The 19,487-nt window shown below is 36.7% G+C and overlaps 1 protein-coding gene across 1 annotated transcript; it reads left to right on the top strand.

The window, feature by feature from the left end:
- The first annotated feature begins 1,951 nt into the window (after positions 1–1,951).
- On the top strand, positions 1,952–14,420 carry LOC114470154 (vacuolar protein sorting-associated protein 33A). The gene is made up of 13 exons (XM_028458169.1): positions 1,952–2,103; positions 2,604–2,669; positions 4,986–5,113; positions 5,198–5,384; positions 8,530–8,646; positions 8,741–8,915; positions 9,159–9,352; positions 10,093–10,219; positions 12,175–12,242; positions 12,328–12,465; positions 12,583–12,720; positions 12,798–12,966; positions 13,883–14,420. The coding sequence occupies exons 1-13, from the start codon at positions 2,002–2,004 to the stop codon at positions 14,074–14,076; spliced, it is 1,803 nt and encodes a 600-aa protein (XP_028313970.1). The 5' UTR covers positions 1,952–2,001; the 3' UTR covers positions 14,077–14,420.
- The last annotated feature ends 5,067 nt before the right edge of the window (positions 14,421–19,487 follow it).

The following is a 19,487-nucleotide window of genomic DNA, read 5'->3' on the forward strand; positions in this document are numbered from 1 at the left end:
AAGTCTGGACTCTGACTGGGCCACTCCAGGACATCTATAGAGTGGTTCTGAAGCCACTCCTTTGAGATGTTGGCTGTGTGCTTTAGGCTGAAAAACAAACCCTAGTCTGAGGTCAAGAGAGCTCTAGAGCAGGTTTTAAACCAGGATGTCTCTGTACTTTGGTGCATTCATCTTTCCCTCCAGTCTGCCAGTCCCTGATGCTGAAAACATCCCCATAACATTATGCTGCCTCCACCATGTTTCACTGTAGGGATCGTATTGGCCTGGCGATGAGCAGGGACTGGTTTCTTCCAAATATGACGCCTGGCATTCACACTAAAGAGTTCAATCTTTGTCTCATCAGACCAGATAATTTTGTTTCTCATTGTCTGAGAGTCCTTTATGTGTCCTTTGGCAAACACCAGACTGGCTGCCATGTGCCTTTTTCCTGGGAGTGACTTCTTTCTGGCTACTCTATCATACAGGCTTGTATGGTAGATTGGTGCAGAGATGGTTGTCCTTCTGGAAGGTTCTCCTTTCTCCACAGAGGAACGCTGACTAATGCCCTTCTCCCCTGATAGCTCAGTTTAGATGGCTGGCTGGCTAGCTTTAGGAAGAGTCCTGGTGGTTCCAAACTTTGTTCATTTTTGAATGATGGAGGCCACTATGCTCAGTGGGACATTCAAAGCAGCAGAAATATTTCTGTATCCATCCCCAGCATTGTGCCTCAAAACCATCCTATCTCGGAGGTTTACAGACAATTCCTTTGACTTCATGCTTGGTGTTTGCACTCTGACATGCACTGTCAACTATGGTACTATATAGAGACAGGTGTGTGTCTTTCCAAATCATAATGATCAGTGTAAACAAATTAAACACCTGAGCTCAATTTTGAGCTTCACGGCAAAGACTGAATAAGTGTAACTTCTGTAATTTTTTGTTTTTCATAAATTTGCAAAAATCTTAATACAATTTTAAAAAATGACATTTTGTGGAGAATTATGAGGAAATAGATGAATTTAATATGATTTGAAATAAGGCTGTAACATAACAAAATGTGGAAAAAGTGAAGCGCTGTGAATACTTTCTGGATGCACTGTAATTTGGAAAGAACTGCTAGTAACAGAGGAAGATTATTACTGTATTCATTCAATTGGTTTTTGGGCTCAAATGGAAAATCACTTAAAATGCAGGATTAGTAATATTCTATTTAATTGTGAATGTCACATTATGTACTTTGAACACAATAAAAACGAAGTTGATTTCATTATAAACCTAGCTGTTCATTTTATATGGTAAATTTTACATTCACAAATGTGAATTCAACAAATGTTCTCCCCTCTTTGTAAGCTTTCTGTGTGAATTTATAGAAGACATCAAAACTTTATATTCATACAAAAAAGCATCAAAACCAAAACAATATACGACAATGTTTTTGAAGTAGAATAATGACTGATTTACCCCTATAATGACTATATTATTATTATTATTATTATTATTATTATTATTATTATTATTATTATTATTATTATTATTATTATTATTATTATTATTTTATTTTTTTATTTATTTATTTTTTTTTTAATTTAAATTTCAATTAGGATTATTGCTTGCTGTGTCCCCTTTCTGTATATTTGTAAGTGTACACTTCTGACTTATTGTAAATTTGTATTTTTCAAATAAAATAATAATGTTTTTTTTTTTTTTTTTTTTTTTTTTTTAAACTGGAAGTTTGCTACGCATTTTAACGACCGCACACTTGTACTTCCTTGTTTGTGTCTGACTTACTATTATGCCGTTCTTTAAGATTAAACATTTAGTTTTTTACTTGTGGGCCAATGGATGGATACTTTAACTAAAATTGTAGTAAACTTGATCAGTAAAATTACTTTTGTTTGCAAAGGAGAATGTTTCCCTACTCCGTATGGCAGTGAACTATCTTGGTACAGACACTCTTTGGTCATGTGACCAAAGGCGTAGGGCTGAAGTCAGCTGACTCCGCTGTGCTTATCGTTAGGAAAGATGGCGGCTCACCTATCCTACGGCAGAGTAAACCTAAACATATTGAGAGAGGCTGCAAGAAAAGAACTCCGGGAGTTTTTGGACAAATGTGCTGGGAGCAAGGTAAAGAAAAACACATTTACTTATGCAAAACATGGCGGAAACAGACGACTGTTTCCCTAGCCTCATACACTGTCATGCAGTTTTCACTATTGCTTGTGTAAATACTTCGTGGTATTTTAAGGTTTTTGGACATTTAAAAAAATACAGTAATGAAATAAATACTTTCAGTATTAACTGTGTAATTACACAGACAGTAATTAGGTAAACTCTCACACAAGTGACCGTTTTTAACATCACGTACTCGGAATTTTTAAGTCAGTGACTATCCGTACGTAACTGTATCGTATGTAGCGCCCCTCATTGGCTAGTTTAGATCACGTGGGCGCCACTCATTGGCCAGTACTTCTGTTTGATATTAATACGTAGATTCCTAAACTACTTTACCTACAAACTAACCCTAAAATAGCACGGGGGTTTTACGTACTGTTACGTACGGATAGCCACTCCGACTTTTTAATGTCTTCCTGCTGCTTTGCTTATTATAAGATGTTTCTATGCAGGCCATCGTCTGGGATGAATACCTGACAGGACCTTTTGGACTCATTGCTCAGTATTCTTTATTAAAGGTGAGTCATTCTCTGCATAACTAATGTAAAACACTCATTAACAAACAGTGTTTTGGTTTAGCTGCTTTCACTATTATGTTTATGTCTCTACTTTTGTGTCTTTCGCCCAACATTAAGCCAAACAATCATTTAATTCTATAAACATGTACTTCTTTCTATATTTTTATTTTATTGTTATTTATTTTTTTTGTAGCATTGCAGTTTAAAAATGTTTCTAGGTTTGTCCCACTTCCTATTTCCAGATGTTTACTTAAACCTTAAAGGTCCTTAATGTTAGACTTTGTCCTGTTTATGAAACCTTGTTCATTAATGAATATCTGAGGAGAAATGGAGGCACAAATTGTACACAGACATACATTTGTTGCCGCTTGGCATGATGTTACCACACATAAAAATAGAATAAAATCTTAGTGAATTAAAGCGATACACAAATTCTTCTTAAAAAGGAAGCATACAAAGATTTATTATGGGTTGCAAATTATAAAAATAGAATAAAGTGTTTTTAAAAATTATCTAAGAAGAGGTTAAAGGCATATAGCAGTTGTACTTCTAATTTGGATCTTTCTGTCCAAATACCAATGTTGCAGTCAAGCCTTGACTGATCATTATTGTATTTTTGTGGTAATAGAATATACGTTATTTGTCACAATATTATTTTTATTATTATTATTAATATTATAGGCAGTTAAATGCCCTTTAAAATGTGGAAGAATTTGTTACTAATTTGTGTAAGAAATGTTTTTAGGAGTCACTTATATCAACTTTAGCCTTCAAGTAGGGCTTAACTATTATTATTATTATCAATATTGTAATCACGATTATAATCAATTATTTATCATATGAGGGAAAAATCAGTGTTTTTAGTGCACTACTTTTCAACGGTGTGTTTACAGTGCAAAATGAAATTGGAATTATAATAAAAACAATATTTAAATAAAAAATGTACCCAATAATTTAAAATGTACCAAAGGCTAAAGGGAATAAATACACTATTACAGAGTGCAGGGCTCGTATTTTAAATGTAAATATTGTGGATGATCAGGGTAATTTAATCGTGGCAAGCAAAATCGTGATCACGATAAAAATTTGATTAATTGTGCAGCCCTACCTTTAATGAAACATAATACCCCTTTTAAAGTTATTTTTCTTGCATATGCAGCTGCTAAATCGACTCTCATTCCAAGGTTGCATATAATAGTTGTCCAGATGAGCTGTCTGTCATTTCAGTTGTGTTTATCTTAAAAACAATATCACTTCTTTTTTTTTTTTTTTACCCATTCATTCCTAATAGGGGTGTTGAACAAAATCGATTCGGCGATATATTGCGATATTACGTTGCGCGATTCGCGGATCGATTCTAAATGCGTCCATATCATTTTTTATTTATTTTTTTATCGTTATTTAACCGGGAAAGTCTTTACCACTGCAGGAGACATTGCAACTGCACAAAGAAGTGCACTGAAACTTGCGCATGTTGACCAGCTTGTGTTTTTTTTAAGTCTAACTTTCTGCATTTATTTGTTGTTCTAGGCATATACCTCAGTTAAGTTGCACTAAAGTCAAAGTTAATTTTTAAAAGCCACAGGCGGATTGTATGTTAATTTTTTTATTTTAATTTGTTGGCACATGGCATGTTAAAGCCAATGTTTTGAGTGTAAAATATGCAAATAAAATATATTTCATACATAATGTTCTCATGAAAGTCTACAAACTTACAGATTAGTTGTTTTTTAAGTCATATATTAAAAAAAAATTGCAATAATCGCCTTATACTTTAATATCTGGATACATCGTATCATTTCGTGACTTATGTATCTTGATACGAATCGTATCGCCAGATGCCAATCAATACACACCCCTAATACCTAATGTCCATGGGTCGAGACTTTTGTAAACTAATTGGATAAAAGTCCAGTGGAACACAATTAAACCATAAACATGTCAAAGAGTAATTATTGTGCTTTCTACTGACATGAAGGATTGAATAATGATTGCATAGGTTTTTGCATTAACCCATCTTTACACTGAGTAACTATATTTAGCTTTAGATAGCACACCTGATGATTTATCATGGAATGTGAGTGTGGTTAATAATCTGTGATCTAATAGTAGTGATAACAGTGGAGGATCATAATCCCATGCAGCTTTCATCAGCACATTGGTGTGTGAATGGGTGAATTAGTTGATATTGTAAAGCGCTTTGGCACTACTTCATTGTATGCATAAAAGCGCTATATAAATCAAGTCCATTTACATTTACATGTTTGTGGGACTTTCCCTTTACCTTCCTAAAGCGTGTTCTTTGTGCTTTTAAAGGAACATGAGGTGGAAAAGATGTTCACCCTCAAAAGTGGCCGGCTTCCCCCGGCTGATGTCAAAAACATTATCTTCTTTGTCCGACCCAGACTGGAGCTGATGGACATCATCGCTGACAATGTGCTGAGGTGTGTTTATGCATTTAATAATTAACATTTGTATTGTGGTCCAATGTACAGAATATTAATGGGCTAGAACGTTGATGTTTTCAGCGAGGACAAGATGCATTCACCCCGAGAATTCCACATTCTGTTTGTGCCTCGACGGAGCATGCTGTGTGAGCAGCGGCTGAAGGAGCAATGTGTGCTGGGCTCCTTCAACAATATTGATGAGTACATCTTGGATCTGATCCCATATGATGGGGACCTACTCTCGATGGAGTATGAAAGTGCTTTCAGGGTGTGTATAAACCCACTTAACAAATATGCATCAATGAACAGTAAGCAGCTCCAACCAATATGATAAATGAATTGATTATTTCAATTTAAATCAACATTATTTACATTATTTTGTTTATTTTTTTACTGGAATTTATTTGTTTGTTAGCAGGTACTTAATGGATTTTGACAACATTTTAACCAAAGATGGACCTTTTTTTTTCAAATTCAGCCGATGGCCGATATCTGAAGCCGATATACTTCTTTTTAAAGCACATTGATTATGAAAGACAATTGAAACGCTCATATGATATGAATGCGGGGTTCTTCCATCAGTCAAGCGGTGGCTGCAGCTGCCCACATGGGTGCCTGATCAAATATTCTTATCCTATTAAATCCTTATCCTATTAAGGATATAAGATAAGGATATTTGATCAAGCATTAATATATTATATCCTTATCCTATTATATCAGGTTTTTATGTGTAAGCCTATTGACTTCTACCTCTCTCATACACATGCTATTATTATTATTACTTTTTTTTGTATACAGTATTCATACATTCGAATGGCTGTTTTTTATGTTCTTTCTTTTTTCCTTTAATGGCTACTCTAAAGTGCTAAATAAATAAAAAAAAAATATATATATATCGGTCGACCTCTCGAATATTCCATTACGTGTGGACGGGATCCAGATTAATATACTGATTCTGGATCAGTTTTTAAAAAAAAAAAAAAAAAATCTGTCTCATCATTGGTGAATTTTCAAAAATTCATTATCTTGGTTCATAATTGACCAATCCTAATGAAATTTGACTCCGTTATGTCAGGTTTTTCTCCATTACCCCACCGAGTATAATCCAGATCAAATCTAGTTTGCAAATTAAAAAAAAGTTGTAGATACCCGTACATTTGGACCTACTGTACCATTATTGATGGAGATGGACATTTCTTCCAAGCCTTTAAAGTGTGAACGATCGTAGCAGCATGATCAAGATCACTGATCCAGATAACTGTCAATATCTGTCAAAGAGGAGATTTAGTGCTTGGCAGAAGCTTACGCTCCCTGACTACTCTTGTGTTATATATATTTATTTATTTATTTACAAGTTAAGTTATAGTTTTTGATATCATGTTTTTATTTGATTAATCTTAAACTACTTGCTTTAATGTATTTTTGGGTACCCCTCTATAACAAGGATAACACAGACATACAGTCATAGACACTAGTGTTGTGGTGGTCAAGACCACAACACTAGACTTAAAGGTCTTGGTCTTGTCTTGGACTCTGAAGCATTTTGACTCGGTCTTGTCTCGGACTCGGGCTGCCCAGACTCGGGATTTTCCGTCAAGACCGTTCGAGACCAGCACTAATTCCTGCTATTTTTAAACTTTTTTATAATGTGATAATAACACGGAGAAGAACGGGATAAAACAATCCTTTATTCATTTTTTAATCCACCCTGTATAATGACCACAACCTTCCTTGATGTGACTGAGTGACGTGTGTGACACACTCATACGTGTGTGACACACTCATACGTGTGTGACACACTCATACGTGTGTGACTACGATTTCAGTTTGGACCGCGGAGGGCAAGGGAGATATGAACTAATCACCGGTAAAAATCCCAGTAAAACTCCAGAAAACAATCACCATGAATAAATATTATCTCCCTGGTAAAGACAGTAGCTCTAATAACTGGTAAAATGATAAACTGATGATATTACAGCCTGTGAAGGCTGGATAGGGGACGCACTTACTCTGCTTCTGGGTCCTAGTGCCAGCCGAGCGGTGAAGCCTGTTCCGTTTACCGTGTTTACTGAGGTCTGTGTGTGTTTAATAAGTCTGTGTGTGTTTAATAAGTCTGTGTGTGTCCGTGTGAAAGTCAGCATGTTTATGCCTCTGTCCATCCACTCTTTTCATTATATCCATGTCTTTTAAGGCTTTATTACATAATGTCGGCTGTAGTCCGGGCCGCCGCCATCTTGGATTATGTCATCGCCGCAGAGTTACACAAGCCAGAATGAGTCAAATAACTGTAAAGAGGTCTTATATTAGTCTATTATCTTTTTAAAGTGGTGGGTTTTTTTTGTGGCTTTAGACTCCAATTACATTTATGTATATAATATGTTCCCCACAATATAAACAGGTTCACAATATAATTATTTTAATAGTTTCTGTTTCCACTGTATCCAGAATAATAATAATAATTCTCAACAATAACTATTGATTGATTTGTCACATGACTGTTCCAGGGTTTGAGTTTGTTTTATTTAGTTTCACATCTATCTGTAGCTCTATGTTTTTTACACTGATGACAACTTGTTTGTAGTTTTATTTCAGAAAGTTTCACTTTTACAATTACAGTTGGAAACCTTTGTTAATTGAATATCCTAGTTACATTACAGTAACCAAATTAAACTAAATCAACTAAGTGAATTAATAAAATAACCTGTGTAAAGACTTTTTCAAGCTAGAAAATTATCTTGTGAACTCTGTGACCTGTTGACCTGCACAACTCAAAGAATCAGAATCAAGAATCATTATTTCTTGGCAGAAATACTTTTAAACACTTGATGTACATTCAGCTGACATAAAAATCTTGTTTTCAAATATGTAGAATAATTGTGAATTTATCAGTAGCAGTTGTAGTTTTATTATTTTAGTTAATTTTTTGCAGGCACCTTTTTTGTCCGTCAAATGTATTTAAAATAAACTAAAATTAAAGAGAGAATGTTATTTAACTGTCAAACCTTGTCATAATTTTATTTATTTATAGATTTTTTTAAATTGAAAAAAATAATGTTTATGGTCTTGGTCTTGGTCTTGGCCTCGGCTTGTCTTGGTCTTGGTGCATTCTGGTCTCGGGCAAGTCTTGGTCTCGGATAGTGTGGTCTTGAACACAACACTAATAGACACACCAAACACACGCTGTCCAATCAACATTAAGATGTTTTTTTTTTAACCTTTTTTTACCACACACTCTCTGGGAGAACATGCAAACTTCCCACGGAAAGACCACTACGTGTATTCAAACAGGAAATCCTTCTTTGAGATCTATAGATAGATAATAAACATTTGTGTTGTGCATGGACATCTCAAAAGTAAATACCATCAGCATAAGATTTCAACCCATAGTAACTATTATTCCTCAACTCTTTTAGGAATGTTACCTAGAAAATGACCAAACAAGCTTGTTTCACACGGCCAAAGGCCTCATGACCTTACAGGCGCTCTATGGCACCATTCCACAGATATTTGGGAAAGGAGATTGTGCTCGGGTGAGTGTCCAAAGGGAAAGAATAACATCAAGTACGTTTTGTATTTCAAGAACTTCCCTTTATTTCACTGTGAACTTCTCCCATCATTTGTCAGCACGTTGCCAACATGATGCTGAGGATGAAGAGGGAGTTTGCCGGTACCCAGAATCAGATTTTGCCTGTGTTTGATACACTTCTCCTCCTGGATCGTAACGTGGACCTGCTCACACCCCTGGCTACCCAGCTTACCTATGAAGGACTCATTGATGAGATTTATGGCATCAACAATGGTCAATATCAACCCTCTTATAATCTACATGTGTGTGTATAGATCTAGTATATATTGGCTCAGTCATGGATTTTGGATTGTTTTACTCCATGAACAGTATGTCTAGTTGGTGAAGGAGGGATACTGCAGCATGTTGGGGATATTACCGTTGCAGATTCTGACCTTTTGGTCAACATTCACAAACTTTAGCTCACTGCTTGTTTTGTCTACTCTTTTTTTTTTCTTTTAATTTTCTGACCCACAGGTTATGTCAAGCTCCCACCAGAAAAGTTTTCTCAGAAGAAACAAGGTGAAGCTAGCAAAGATCTTCCCATAGAGTCCAAGAAACTACAGCTGAACTCCGCGGAGGAGCTTTATGGAGAAATCCGAGACAAAAATTTCAACGCTGTAGGAGCAGCCCTCAGCAAGAAGGCCAAAGTTATATCTGCTGCTTTTGAGGTTGGTTCTTCTTTAGCTTGAAGTTATTAATGTCAGTATTTCCTTGATTTTTTTTTTTTTTTCTTCTGCTGCTGCTGTAGCACAATCGAAGCGAAACTCTTTGATCCAACAATGCCCTTTGCTTTTAATGAATGATTGAGATCACTTTCAGACATGCATGCTAATGAGATTATGTTACAGTTTAGCAAAGGCCTTTCCAGAAATCTATGAGCTGAGGGAGGTGATGGAAACAAGATGAAGATAAGATTCAGCACTATTTGTTGTAACAGAAAGTGAAAGTATGCGAGCATAGAGCCAAACATTTATCAGATTACAACAAAAGCAACACTAAAAGATTTCATCTTAATCGCACAAGATGCCTTTTAATTTGGGATCGTTATCATGCAAAATGTTAATTTTGTAATTTTCAAAGATGGGTTGTTTGTTTTTTTCCCAGTATACACCACTCCAGTAACCAGACAGTCAGTGGTTCGAATCCCACTCCTTTCCTGTCTCTACCGTTGTGTTTTAAGACAACTGGCAGCCATTTTTGTCAAAATGCCCAATGACAGCTATGGCCACAGATGTAGCTTACCTCAATTGGTATGACTGTGCTGTGAATGAATGATGTTTCATCTACTCTTTGCATTCCCGCATATGAGAAACACTTTATAATTTAAATTTTTTTCTGTTTTACACAGTTGGTGAATGTAAATTTGTCACTTTAATGTGACTTATTATTATTTTTTTTTGTTTTCCAGGAACGCCATAACGCTAAAACAGTTGGAGAGATAAAGCAATTTGTATCTCAGCTGCCTCACATGCAGGCAGCGCGAAGCTCTTTGGCAAACCACACTTCTATTGCCGAGCTAATCAAAGACATCACAAGTGCGTTGATAACTCTCTGTTATGTATAATAGCTACCAGAGGTGTATTGTAATGACGTAATTGTACTTTGATACAAGACTTCAGTATTTTTTTTTTTAATGATTTGTACTTTACTTGAGTTTTTTTTTTTAATTCAGCACTTTTACTTTTACTCTACTACCTTTTAAAAGTCAAAAAAACTTTTAGTCTGTTTACTTTTATTTTTGCCTCCCCATTACTCATTACAAATTAAAATATGAATATAATTAATCTGGAATGGGCATGTCTGAAAGCACGAAAAGAACAACTTCCGGTTTGCGTGTGATTGGAGATAACAGCTGGAATGGGATACCCAGGGCAGCAGAGATCAAAATGCTACCTCAGCAGTTACAGTTGATTAGGGTAATTGTACGTCTGCTTTTACCCGGACATGTCTTCTTTTCACCTCTTGTCCAAAGCATCTGGCCGGATTTTACAATCTCATCAAAATGTCTGGGTTCCACAGAATGCATCTCGGGAACACGTTATTTTAAAAGACCGTAACTCTGCTAATATTTTCTCTACATAAGAAATTCCTGTTTCTGAAAGTGAAGGAGTGTTTTTTACAACCAATCACTTGATTCACTGTTTGCTCAGGTGCTTTTTTTTTTATCTTATCATGTCTTTTTCATTTACCTAAAAATGAAAAGAAGACAACAATTTAATGTACTTTTGATTAAGTACATTAAATGTGATCTGTTTTAAGACTTTTGCTCAAGTGATTTTTCTAATGGGTAACTTTCACTTTTACCAAAGTCATTTTTAGTTATTGTCCCCCACCAAAAAGTGGAAGGGGGATATACGTTTGAGCTCCGTCCTTGCGTCCGTCCGTCCGAGTTTAAGGGGACAGCTTTTTTTCACCCATCTCCATTTGTTCTAAGAACCCCAAAGACATCGTATTTGAGGTCTATTTTCCCAAACTCGCCTTTTTTCCAGAGTTTTAGCCTCTGAAAAGTCACTTTCTGAGCAGCTCTACACAAACAGGCTGATTTGCGGCCTACTTATGCATAATCATGACTGGGCGTGTCTACAGCCTGACACTGACTTCCACCTCCCCGCATGGTGACGTAGGGCCAGAGGACGGCCGGCCCTCCTCCCACCCACTCCGTAGCTGAGCTCATGCCTCTTTATAAACATGAGACAGAGCGTGGGGGCGGAGCGTTCTCCGGTACATACATAGACTGTAGAAAATACATACGTAGCACTGTGCGAAGGACGCTGAAATGCTCACCTTTGTGGGCGTGTCTGATTACATGTCAATCACGGCAGAGAGCTTCCTGGAGGCGCGGCTTCTCCAGCTCAGTGCCGCGTCAAATTTGTCATCAAAGTGGGAACGCGTCATCAAATTGGAGCGAGGTGTTTGGGCTCACCCTGCAGTAAGAAAGGAGCAAATCACCCTCTAACTAACGATTGAGGGAATCAATGGATAAAACACTTTGGGCATGTGTATGAAGCCCAAATAGCACTTTTATGATGTTTAAAGCACAGAAAAGTTGATTTAGCATAACATTGGCCCTTTAAGATAGGATAACCAAATTTGGTGTGTGGCTTCAGGGTATCAATACCTTGATGGAGTTCAAAAATTGTGCACAATAATTTTTTCCGGAGTTATTGCCTTTGTTCTGTTTTTCTTTACCATGTTTGAGGTATCTTCAAAGGGGACAGCTTTTCTTAGAAACTGTTCAAGATCGTTAGTAATTGTATATTGTGATGTGATAATCTTTTCTTATGTATACATCTAAGTTCTTAGGTTTAGAACATTTAGGAAAAGGTTGTGAGTTATAATGACAACCAATATGTCTTCTTGTACTTTTACTTAGTTATTTTTTTAGGTACTTTATACACCTTTGATAGCTATCTGTTCAGTTTATTGTGGATTTTTAAATGTGTGTTAAAGCTGTCTTTGTAATGTGGTACAAACCTTTGCCTTCTTTCAGCATCTGAAGCCTTCTTTGATAAGCTAACTGTGGAGCAGGAGTTTATGACGGGCGTCGACACAGACAAGGTAACATTCACTGATTCACCAAAGCTTGTTTCTCACATGGCTTTGCAAAAGCGAAATAAATGTTGCCAATAATTTCCCTCTGCAGGTGAATACGTACATTGAAGACTGCATCGCTCAGAAGGACCCTCTGATTAAGATTCTGCGTCTGGTGTGTATGCAGTCAGTTTGCAACAACGGCCTTAAGCAGAAGGTTTTAGATTTCTACAAAAGAGAGATTCTTCAGGTAAAGTCATTCACACTCCTGCCATCTCCAAGGATGTCATGGATAACAGAGGTGCAGAGTTCACGCTTCAGGAAAGAGCGTTTTTGTTGAAGTTCTGCCTTCCTGTGTCTCATGCAGACCTATGGTTTTGAACATATTCTGACATTGAACAACCTGGAAAAAGGTGGACTACTAAAGCCTCAAACCGGCTCCAGGAATAACCACCCCACTATTAGAAAGACACTCAAACTGTGGATGGAAGATGCCAACGAGCAGGTAGACTTTTGAAAAGATAAATTTAATAAAGGCTGAACTTTAATAGTGTTGACTGTAAATTGTGTTATCATCCCCAGAACCCCAATGACATCTCCTACGTGTACAGTGGCTATGCTCCACTTAGTATTCGCCTCACTCAGGTTTTGGCGAGACCTGGGTGGCGTAGCATCGAAGAAGTGCTAAAGATGCTTCCAGGGCCTCATTTTGAAGAGAGACAGACTCTTCCCTCTGGGCTCCACAAGAAACGTAAGGAACAGTAGCAGCAGTAGCGTGTTGGCTCTGCGGCTCAACCTGCTGCTTGTAGATAAGACATGGTCTTTGTTTCAGTTCAAAAGCTGAGCGTAAGATTGATGTCACACCACCACTGTTAGTGTTTGTGTGTTTCCTTTGTCTGAAAGAGATGGTCAGATTACAAGAACCCCATGATTTAGAGTAACTGCATGTGTGCTTTCCCTCTGTTTGGCACCCATCCATTTATTTTGTCAGATGTAGGTGTTAAACTGATGTGAATATGGAGTTTGATTGAACGCTCAATTTGAAACGTGCTAATGAGAACTGCAAGTTTGGGCATTAGACAGCTGACTTGTTTCTACATGTCTGCTAAATGTCAGATCATACATAGTGAAAATGAAGGTTCTAATCCCACCGCAGGGCACTATTTCATTATTAGTTTTCACATCTGAAGAGGGCATGTTTTTACTGTAATGTATTTGCTTTGTTTTATTTTGATTACCAGTAGGGCTGGGTTAAAAAAATAAATATATTTGAATCATTTTTTCTTTGAATGACCCGATATGGATTCATAAAATCAATCATTTAATGTCTTTTCTGCCTTGTGTAATGCGGTGCAGTGGACTCTTTATCTAAACATGAATATTTTTGATGCTGCACCAAGTTATAGTTACTTTTTACTATTTACAGCATTAAATGTCTGATAATCTCTTCCATATTCAAGTGTTTTTGGTACTGTGACTGAAACATCCTTAACCAATTAAAAAATGTAATTGAATTGTGAATCAAACCAAATCGATTTAGGAAATCTGAGTTAATACCCAGCTCTAATTACCAGTTAGAAATTCAATGGATTTAGTGTGTAAAAATGTAGAGTTTTTGCTCTTTTTTTATTTTTTTTTACAGTATTTTTTCTCTCCATGACAAACAGGCCAACAGGGGGAGAACCGAACCACGCTAGTGTTCTTCCTTGGCGGGGTGACGTACGCAGAAATAGCCGCTCTTCGTTTCCTCTCTCAAATGGAGGACAGTGGCATGGAGTACGTCGTCGCCACCACCAAACTCATAAATGGTACGACTTGGATGAAATCCCTCATGGACCGGCCCGAATCCCAGACTGCCTGATTCACCCGCACGCACACCTGGTCACATCAAACGCAGCTTCCAACAGAAAAGCTCAGCAGCCGTTTCTTTTGTCATGTCCACATCAGCGCACAGCAGGTGTTTTATTGACACCTCTGCGGGTTAACAAGCAACAACACAACCCTTTAAAAAAGTGTTTGTGGGGTTGGATTTTAATCTGATGTTAATGTTAGTGACAAGTAGTTGTATTTCTTAAAAACAAGATGTATTCCTGTGAACACTCCACATGTGTTTTACTGTTACCACTACTTTGAAGCTTCTGTGTATATACTGTATATGTGTATATAAATGAATAAAACAATGCTTCAATGATGTAATGTACAAGATGTAGTGTTTGGTTGATCTTTTTTCCATTGTTTACAGTTAGCAGCTAATATATGAGTCCACTGAATTCCTTGTATTCCATGATCATGTGCTTATCCACTTTGCCTCATGTTTAATGAGCAGTATTTGGAAAGAGATGTTGATTGCAAGATGAAAGGCATAGACCAGAGTATGTCCGTCAACTACAGCCAAGCCCTCCCAAAGAGCAATTAGCACAGTAACAGGCCCCCAATCAGCCGATAATGGGCCTCTGCTTTCTGGAGAGCTCAGCCTATGATTTGACAGAGCGGGACACTGATTGAATTAGGAAGCCATTTGCTCCGTGTTCCGGTAGGGAGTAGCTGTTCAGCAGGAGGCTGTTTGATCTTAGCATCTTTCAATACTCTCTCTGTGTCTGACACTATATATTCAGGAACACTACTCAGATACTTTGGTCCTCTCGGCTTGGATAAAATATGTTCATTGTGTCAGTGTTGACAGGTGAGAGGACATGATTTCTACTTTGTATGAATGATTTAAAATCTACTTTAAATCTGCTTTGAGGCCAATGTCTTACACTGCTGTTTCCTTGTTTGAGGAGCAGGTGGCTGCAGACTTTGATTGCCGTTAGATCAATCCCAGGGGATTCAGATCCTTGTGACCACTTTGTGCTCCAGGCTCCTCCTCTGCCATAAGAGCCTGAAACGCTCAGAACAGCACACATTGACTTGGACTTGAGGAAGCTAAGGAGCTCTACATCTGTCCCACCCTGTTCCAATAACATCAAGGTACGGGAAGTTATTTTATTTTACTGCACATTAAATCTCTTAAATTCATAGAAACTTGATCTTGGTCATCAGATTGATTAAACGTGTTCATGGTTCTCGTGTTTACAATCCTGATATATAAACAGTTTCTTATCCTGTAGCAATGTCTTAACTATTATACAAGCTTGGCGATAGGTTGACGCACACAACTTTTTTTAAGAAAATATGCAGCTATGTAGCATGTCCTTAGGAAATCTTTACTTATCTCAAATATTCATAAAAGCCATAAAGGTATGACAATAGCTGAACATGGAGCATGTGCACAATAATAGTTTGTGACTATACACAAAGCAGATCAATAGGCAAGCCATTTAGTGCTATTTCCAGATGAATTATTAATAGCCATCGGTCGAAGAAGTATTTAGCCACAACTACTTAAAAACCGTGAAAAATATGACTTCTACATTCCACTTCTAAAATATAATTCTGCACTTTGTTTTCATTTTCTATGCTTAAAGACGAGGGTGGACTTGAATAACAAATGTTGATTTAGTCACCAGTATTTTTTAGTTTTATTCCACTTTCAAATAATTTCACTCAAAATGATTTTATGCCACTAAATCCGAGAGGATTTATCCGGCAAAAAAACTTTACCTTCTACTTATTTTATTCAACTGGTACACCTTTAACATAATGTCATCATGTCCCTACAACTAAATTAGCCAATGAGTGGACAAAAATTTATACAGATTTGTCTTTGGCAGCATTTAATTACATTTTTGGATGAAAATGTCATGCCTTTTGGTCAAAGTTATTGTAATCCTGCTATTGTTTGCATTTAGTCTTGTTTTAGCAAGGTAAAAAAAAAAGCAGAATCATCAAATATAATGTATATATTTACTTCAAGAAATACTGTTGAAGAAGTCTCTTGGTTTTTATTAATGATCCCTATGTTACCCTCTCATGTTTGCAGTATGGGTCGGGGTGACAACATGGGTAACCTGACTCAGCCTCATCTCAGACAGAAGACGCAATTAGAGCATCTGGTTCCGGAGCCATTCTTCATCCGGTTCTTATACACATTTAAGGAAATCTTAAAATTTGTGCTCTTCAGCTACACTCTGCTGTTTGGAGCTTTACTTCTGGCCAGATGGACCACTTTCATAGTGGTAGGAAAGTGGAAATGAAATCAAGCACTGAAGAACAAGCCTGCTGTTTGGACTCATAGCTTATTATCGACCAAGTGGTCAAAGAATTTTTGCCTATGCACTTATTTTATAGAGTCGGAATCATCATGTGTTGTGTCTCCTTAGAGTCGAGCAATGGCTTTGTTTCTGATGAGTCAGCGTTTAAATAAAGCTACAATGTAAATTTTAAGCATCGAAGCTTGCGTTGAAAACCTTTTAGTGTGATTGTGAATGTGAAGCACAAAATGTAGAATTGCATATCTCAACCGTCAAAAGATGCCTTTATTCTTCTTTAATTACATTTACATTGATCTGACCTGATTAAGCTATAAATAAAAAGAATCAACAGTGAAAATGTCTGTGATAATACTGCTGGGGACCAGTGTAAATATCTCTTGAAGAAATCTGTGTATTCTGTTGGGACATATTTGTCGATAAGGAAGCTTGAATCATCAAAGCAGATCACAAACCTAGAGGCAATAGATGCATAAAGGATTAACTAAACACACCATGTTTGTTCTGTGAGGGATTAAAACACAATGCTTGTTTTACTAATGAGTGATAAAATTCCTGAATAACTTGCCTCTGACCTGCACACTAAATCTTGGGACATCATGCTTTTGACTTCGCTGCAAAATCACTGTTAAATCAGTTTTAAAAGACATCCAGGTTGCAAAATTTTAAATGCCCAAGTTCTGTTGAAGCATCACCATCTTATCTGTTTATCCAGGATGTGTGCAGCTTTCTAAAGCATTCATGTCTAATGTAGACTTGATATACATCTTTACAGACAATGGTAAATGTATTGATATTTTTCCACATTTTTGCTTGAAGTGGTTTAGAGGCACTAACTATTGACGTTAGCTCAGATAGACCAATAGAAGTGAAACTGTAAATAAAAGTTAGATGTTATTTCAGGAGCTGCTATGTATGTTTAAGAAACCACTGACCACTGTTGCAAGGGGGACTTTAGTTCATGAGTTCAAATACAATATACCAACTATATCAAATACAAATACATACTATATTTGCAGTTAGTTTTATTGAATGTATTTTATGTAGTTATTAATGAATGCATATACATACATTTTTAGGGGCTCCAGTCACTAAGACTCCAGTGTTTATCTCTTGTCTGAAGAGCTGTATCCATGTGCTTTTGTTTTTAAGAGCTTATTATTGCAGCCCCTTCCAGCATGGATTTCTCGCAGGGCCATGGTGACTACAGCAGAACTGACCTTTCAAGAAATTAATATTACAGTTCTCAGTTGATCCATATTAGTGAGGATTTCATTTGTTAACCAGCATTAATTCATTTTCAAATATTTAGGTTAGAAGAAAATAACAGAATCATTAAACACCGAACGTGATGTTATACCGCCCTTTGTGCCAAAAGATGAGTCACATGAGGTTTACCATTTGAGAGTGGTGTGGGAGCTGTCTCTCAGATATGGGAAGGATGTAAATTTGGGAAGCATCACCAGTAATGTTCCTTTGAATAAGGGGATCTTTCTGCCTTTTGAACACTGGACACCCTCATCAAAGGTGGTCAGCTACAGGGTTATCAAGCAAGAGCGTGTGTCCCATAACTGTTTCCCACTCACTCCTATCTGCAGCTTTAGGCCACCTCACACTCGGTCTGTGCCCGGTGTTGTTTTTTCTCCCTAGGAAGTGTCTGCTCTTTGAAGTTCTGCTCTTTTACCTCTTCTTGTAATGTTCTCTGTGGAGGGTGGGTAGTCATCCACCGGCATTTCTGCAATTGTACCAATCTGTTCAGTGACATGGGTGCTGATGCTCTGCGAACTGTGTTTTTGTTCCTGTCACTATGCTAGTGTGCTTCAATCGACTGATACGACTGGTTGCTTCGTAACCGTAAATTGGGACTGAGTAGATTAAATGTTCATCAGAAGACAATAACAAAGACTAAATCAGATTTTTGTTCTTTAGTATTCCAGCCAATTTTTCATATTTGCCTATTTGCAGCATGTGGTAGGTGTTTGTTTACCTACCTGCTGAAAAGTAGGGGTTTAAGTCTAGGTCAAGTGTATTTCTAAGAAGGTAGTGGCTATCCGTACAGTTGCCGTATCAATATACCAACATTCTATCCGTATGCAGCACCTCTCATTGGCCAGTTTAGGTCATTTGATAGGTCAGTCATTGGCCAGTTTAGGTCACGTGACTAAGACGAAACCTAACCGTAAACCTAACCCAACCCTAAAAATTGTTGCGATATATGGTTATAACCTAACCCTAAGAAGCTACGTAGCACCAGGGGTTGTCCGTATGGCAACCGTACGAATAGACACTTTCTTCTAAGAATTGTATTTCACTAACTTAAAGCTCATAACATAAGCAAACAAAATTTACAATGCTTAGTGATTCAAATTCGAAGTTGAAATGGGTATTTTCTGTGTTGATGGCTCCATAGTGGATTAGTGGTGTAACATGTGTAAAGATTCTTGAAGAAAAATTTGAAAATTAGCATATCAGAAAGAATGAGCTAATAATTATGAAAGCCCATTTCTACCACTAACAAAATAAAAAATAAAAAATCACTATGGAAAGTCATAATTACGAGTTAATAAATTCATAATAACGAAATAGAAAGTCATAAATATATGAAAGAAATTATGGGAAAATTATTTTTGATGTAAAGTTGCAAAGAAACATATCAAATTGCGACAAAAATCAATTTGCAATAAATACTTATTTATGTACTTATATTTTCTACACTACGTGTTGAATTCTAAGAACTGAATAAACAGCAACAATATGTTTTCAATTAACTTTCATCCATTGGTAACAGTGTCGGTAGACTGCTGCAAATGCTCAGTTTATATATCATAATTATGACTTTACTAGCACATAATTATGACTTGCTGTGGTGATTTTTAATTATTATAAATAATTGGAGAGAAAAAAACATACTTAAAATCTCTGAACTAAACTTTGTGCTGCATTTTTTTTTACTTTAGAGAACAAACACACAAGTGTGGCCTTTTAAAAAAGAACTGTGCACAAATATTTAATTTTAAAATTTAGTTTCGTGTTTATAGGTAAGAAAATGACGCTTTTTCTGGACTTTAGTTTCACTGTCACCATACCGGCTCTATGTGTGCAATGAACCGCCGCCCTCGTT

The sequence above is a fragment of the Gouania willdenowi genome, chromosome 9, assembly GCF_900634775.1.
Source record: "Gouania willdenowi chromosome 9, fGouWil2.1, whole genome shotgun sequence".
Lineage (NCBI taxonomy): Eukaryota > Metazoa > Chordata > Actinopteri > Blenniiformes > Gobiesocidae > Gouania > Gouania willdenowi.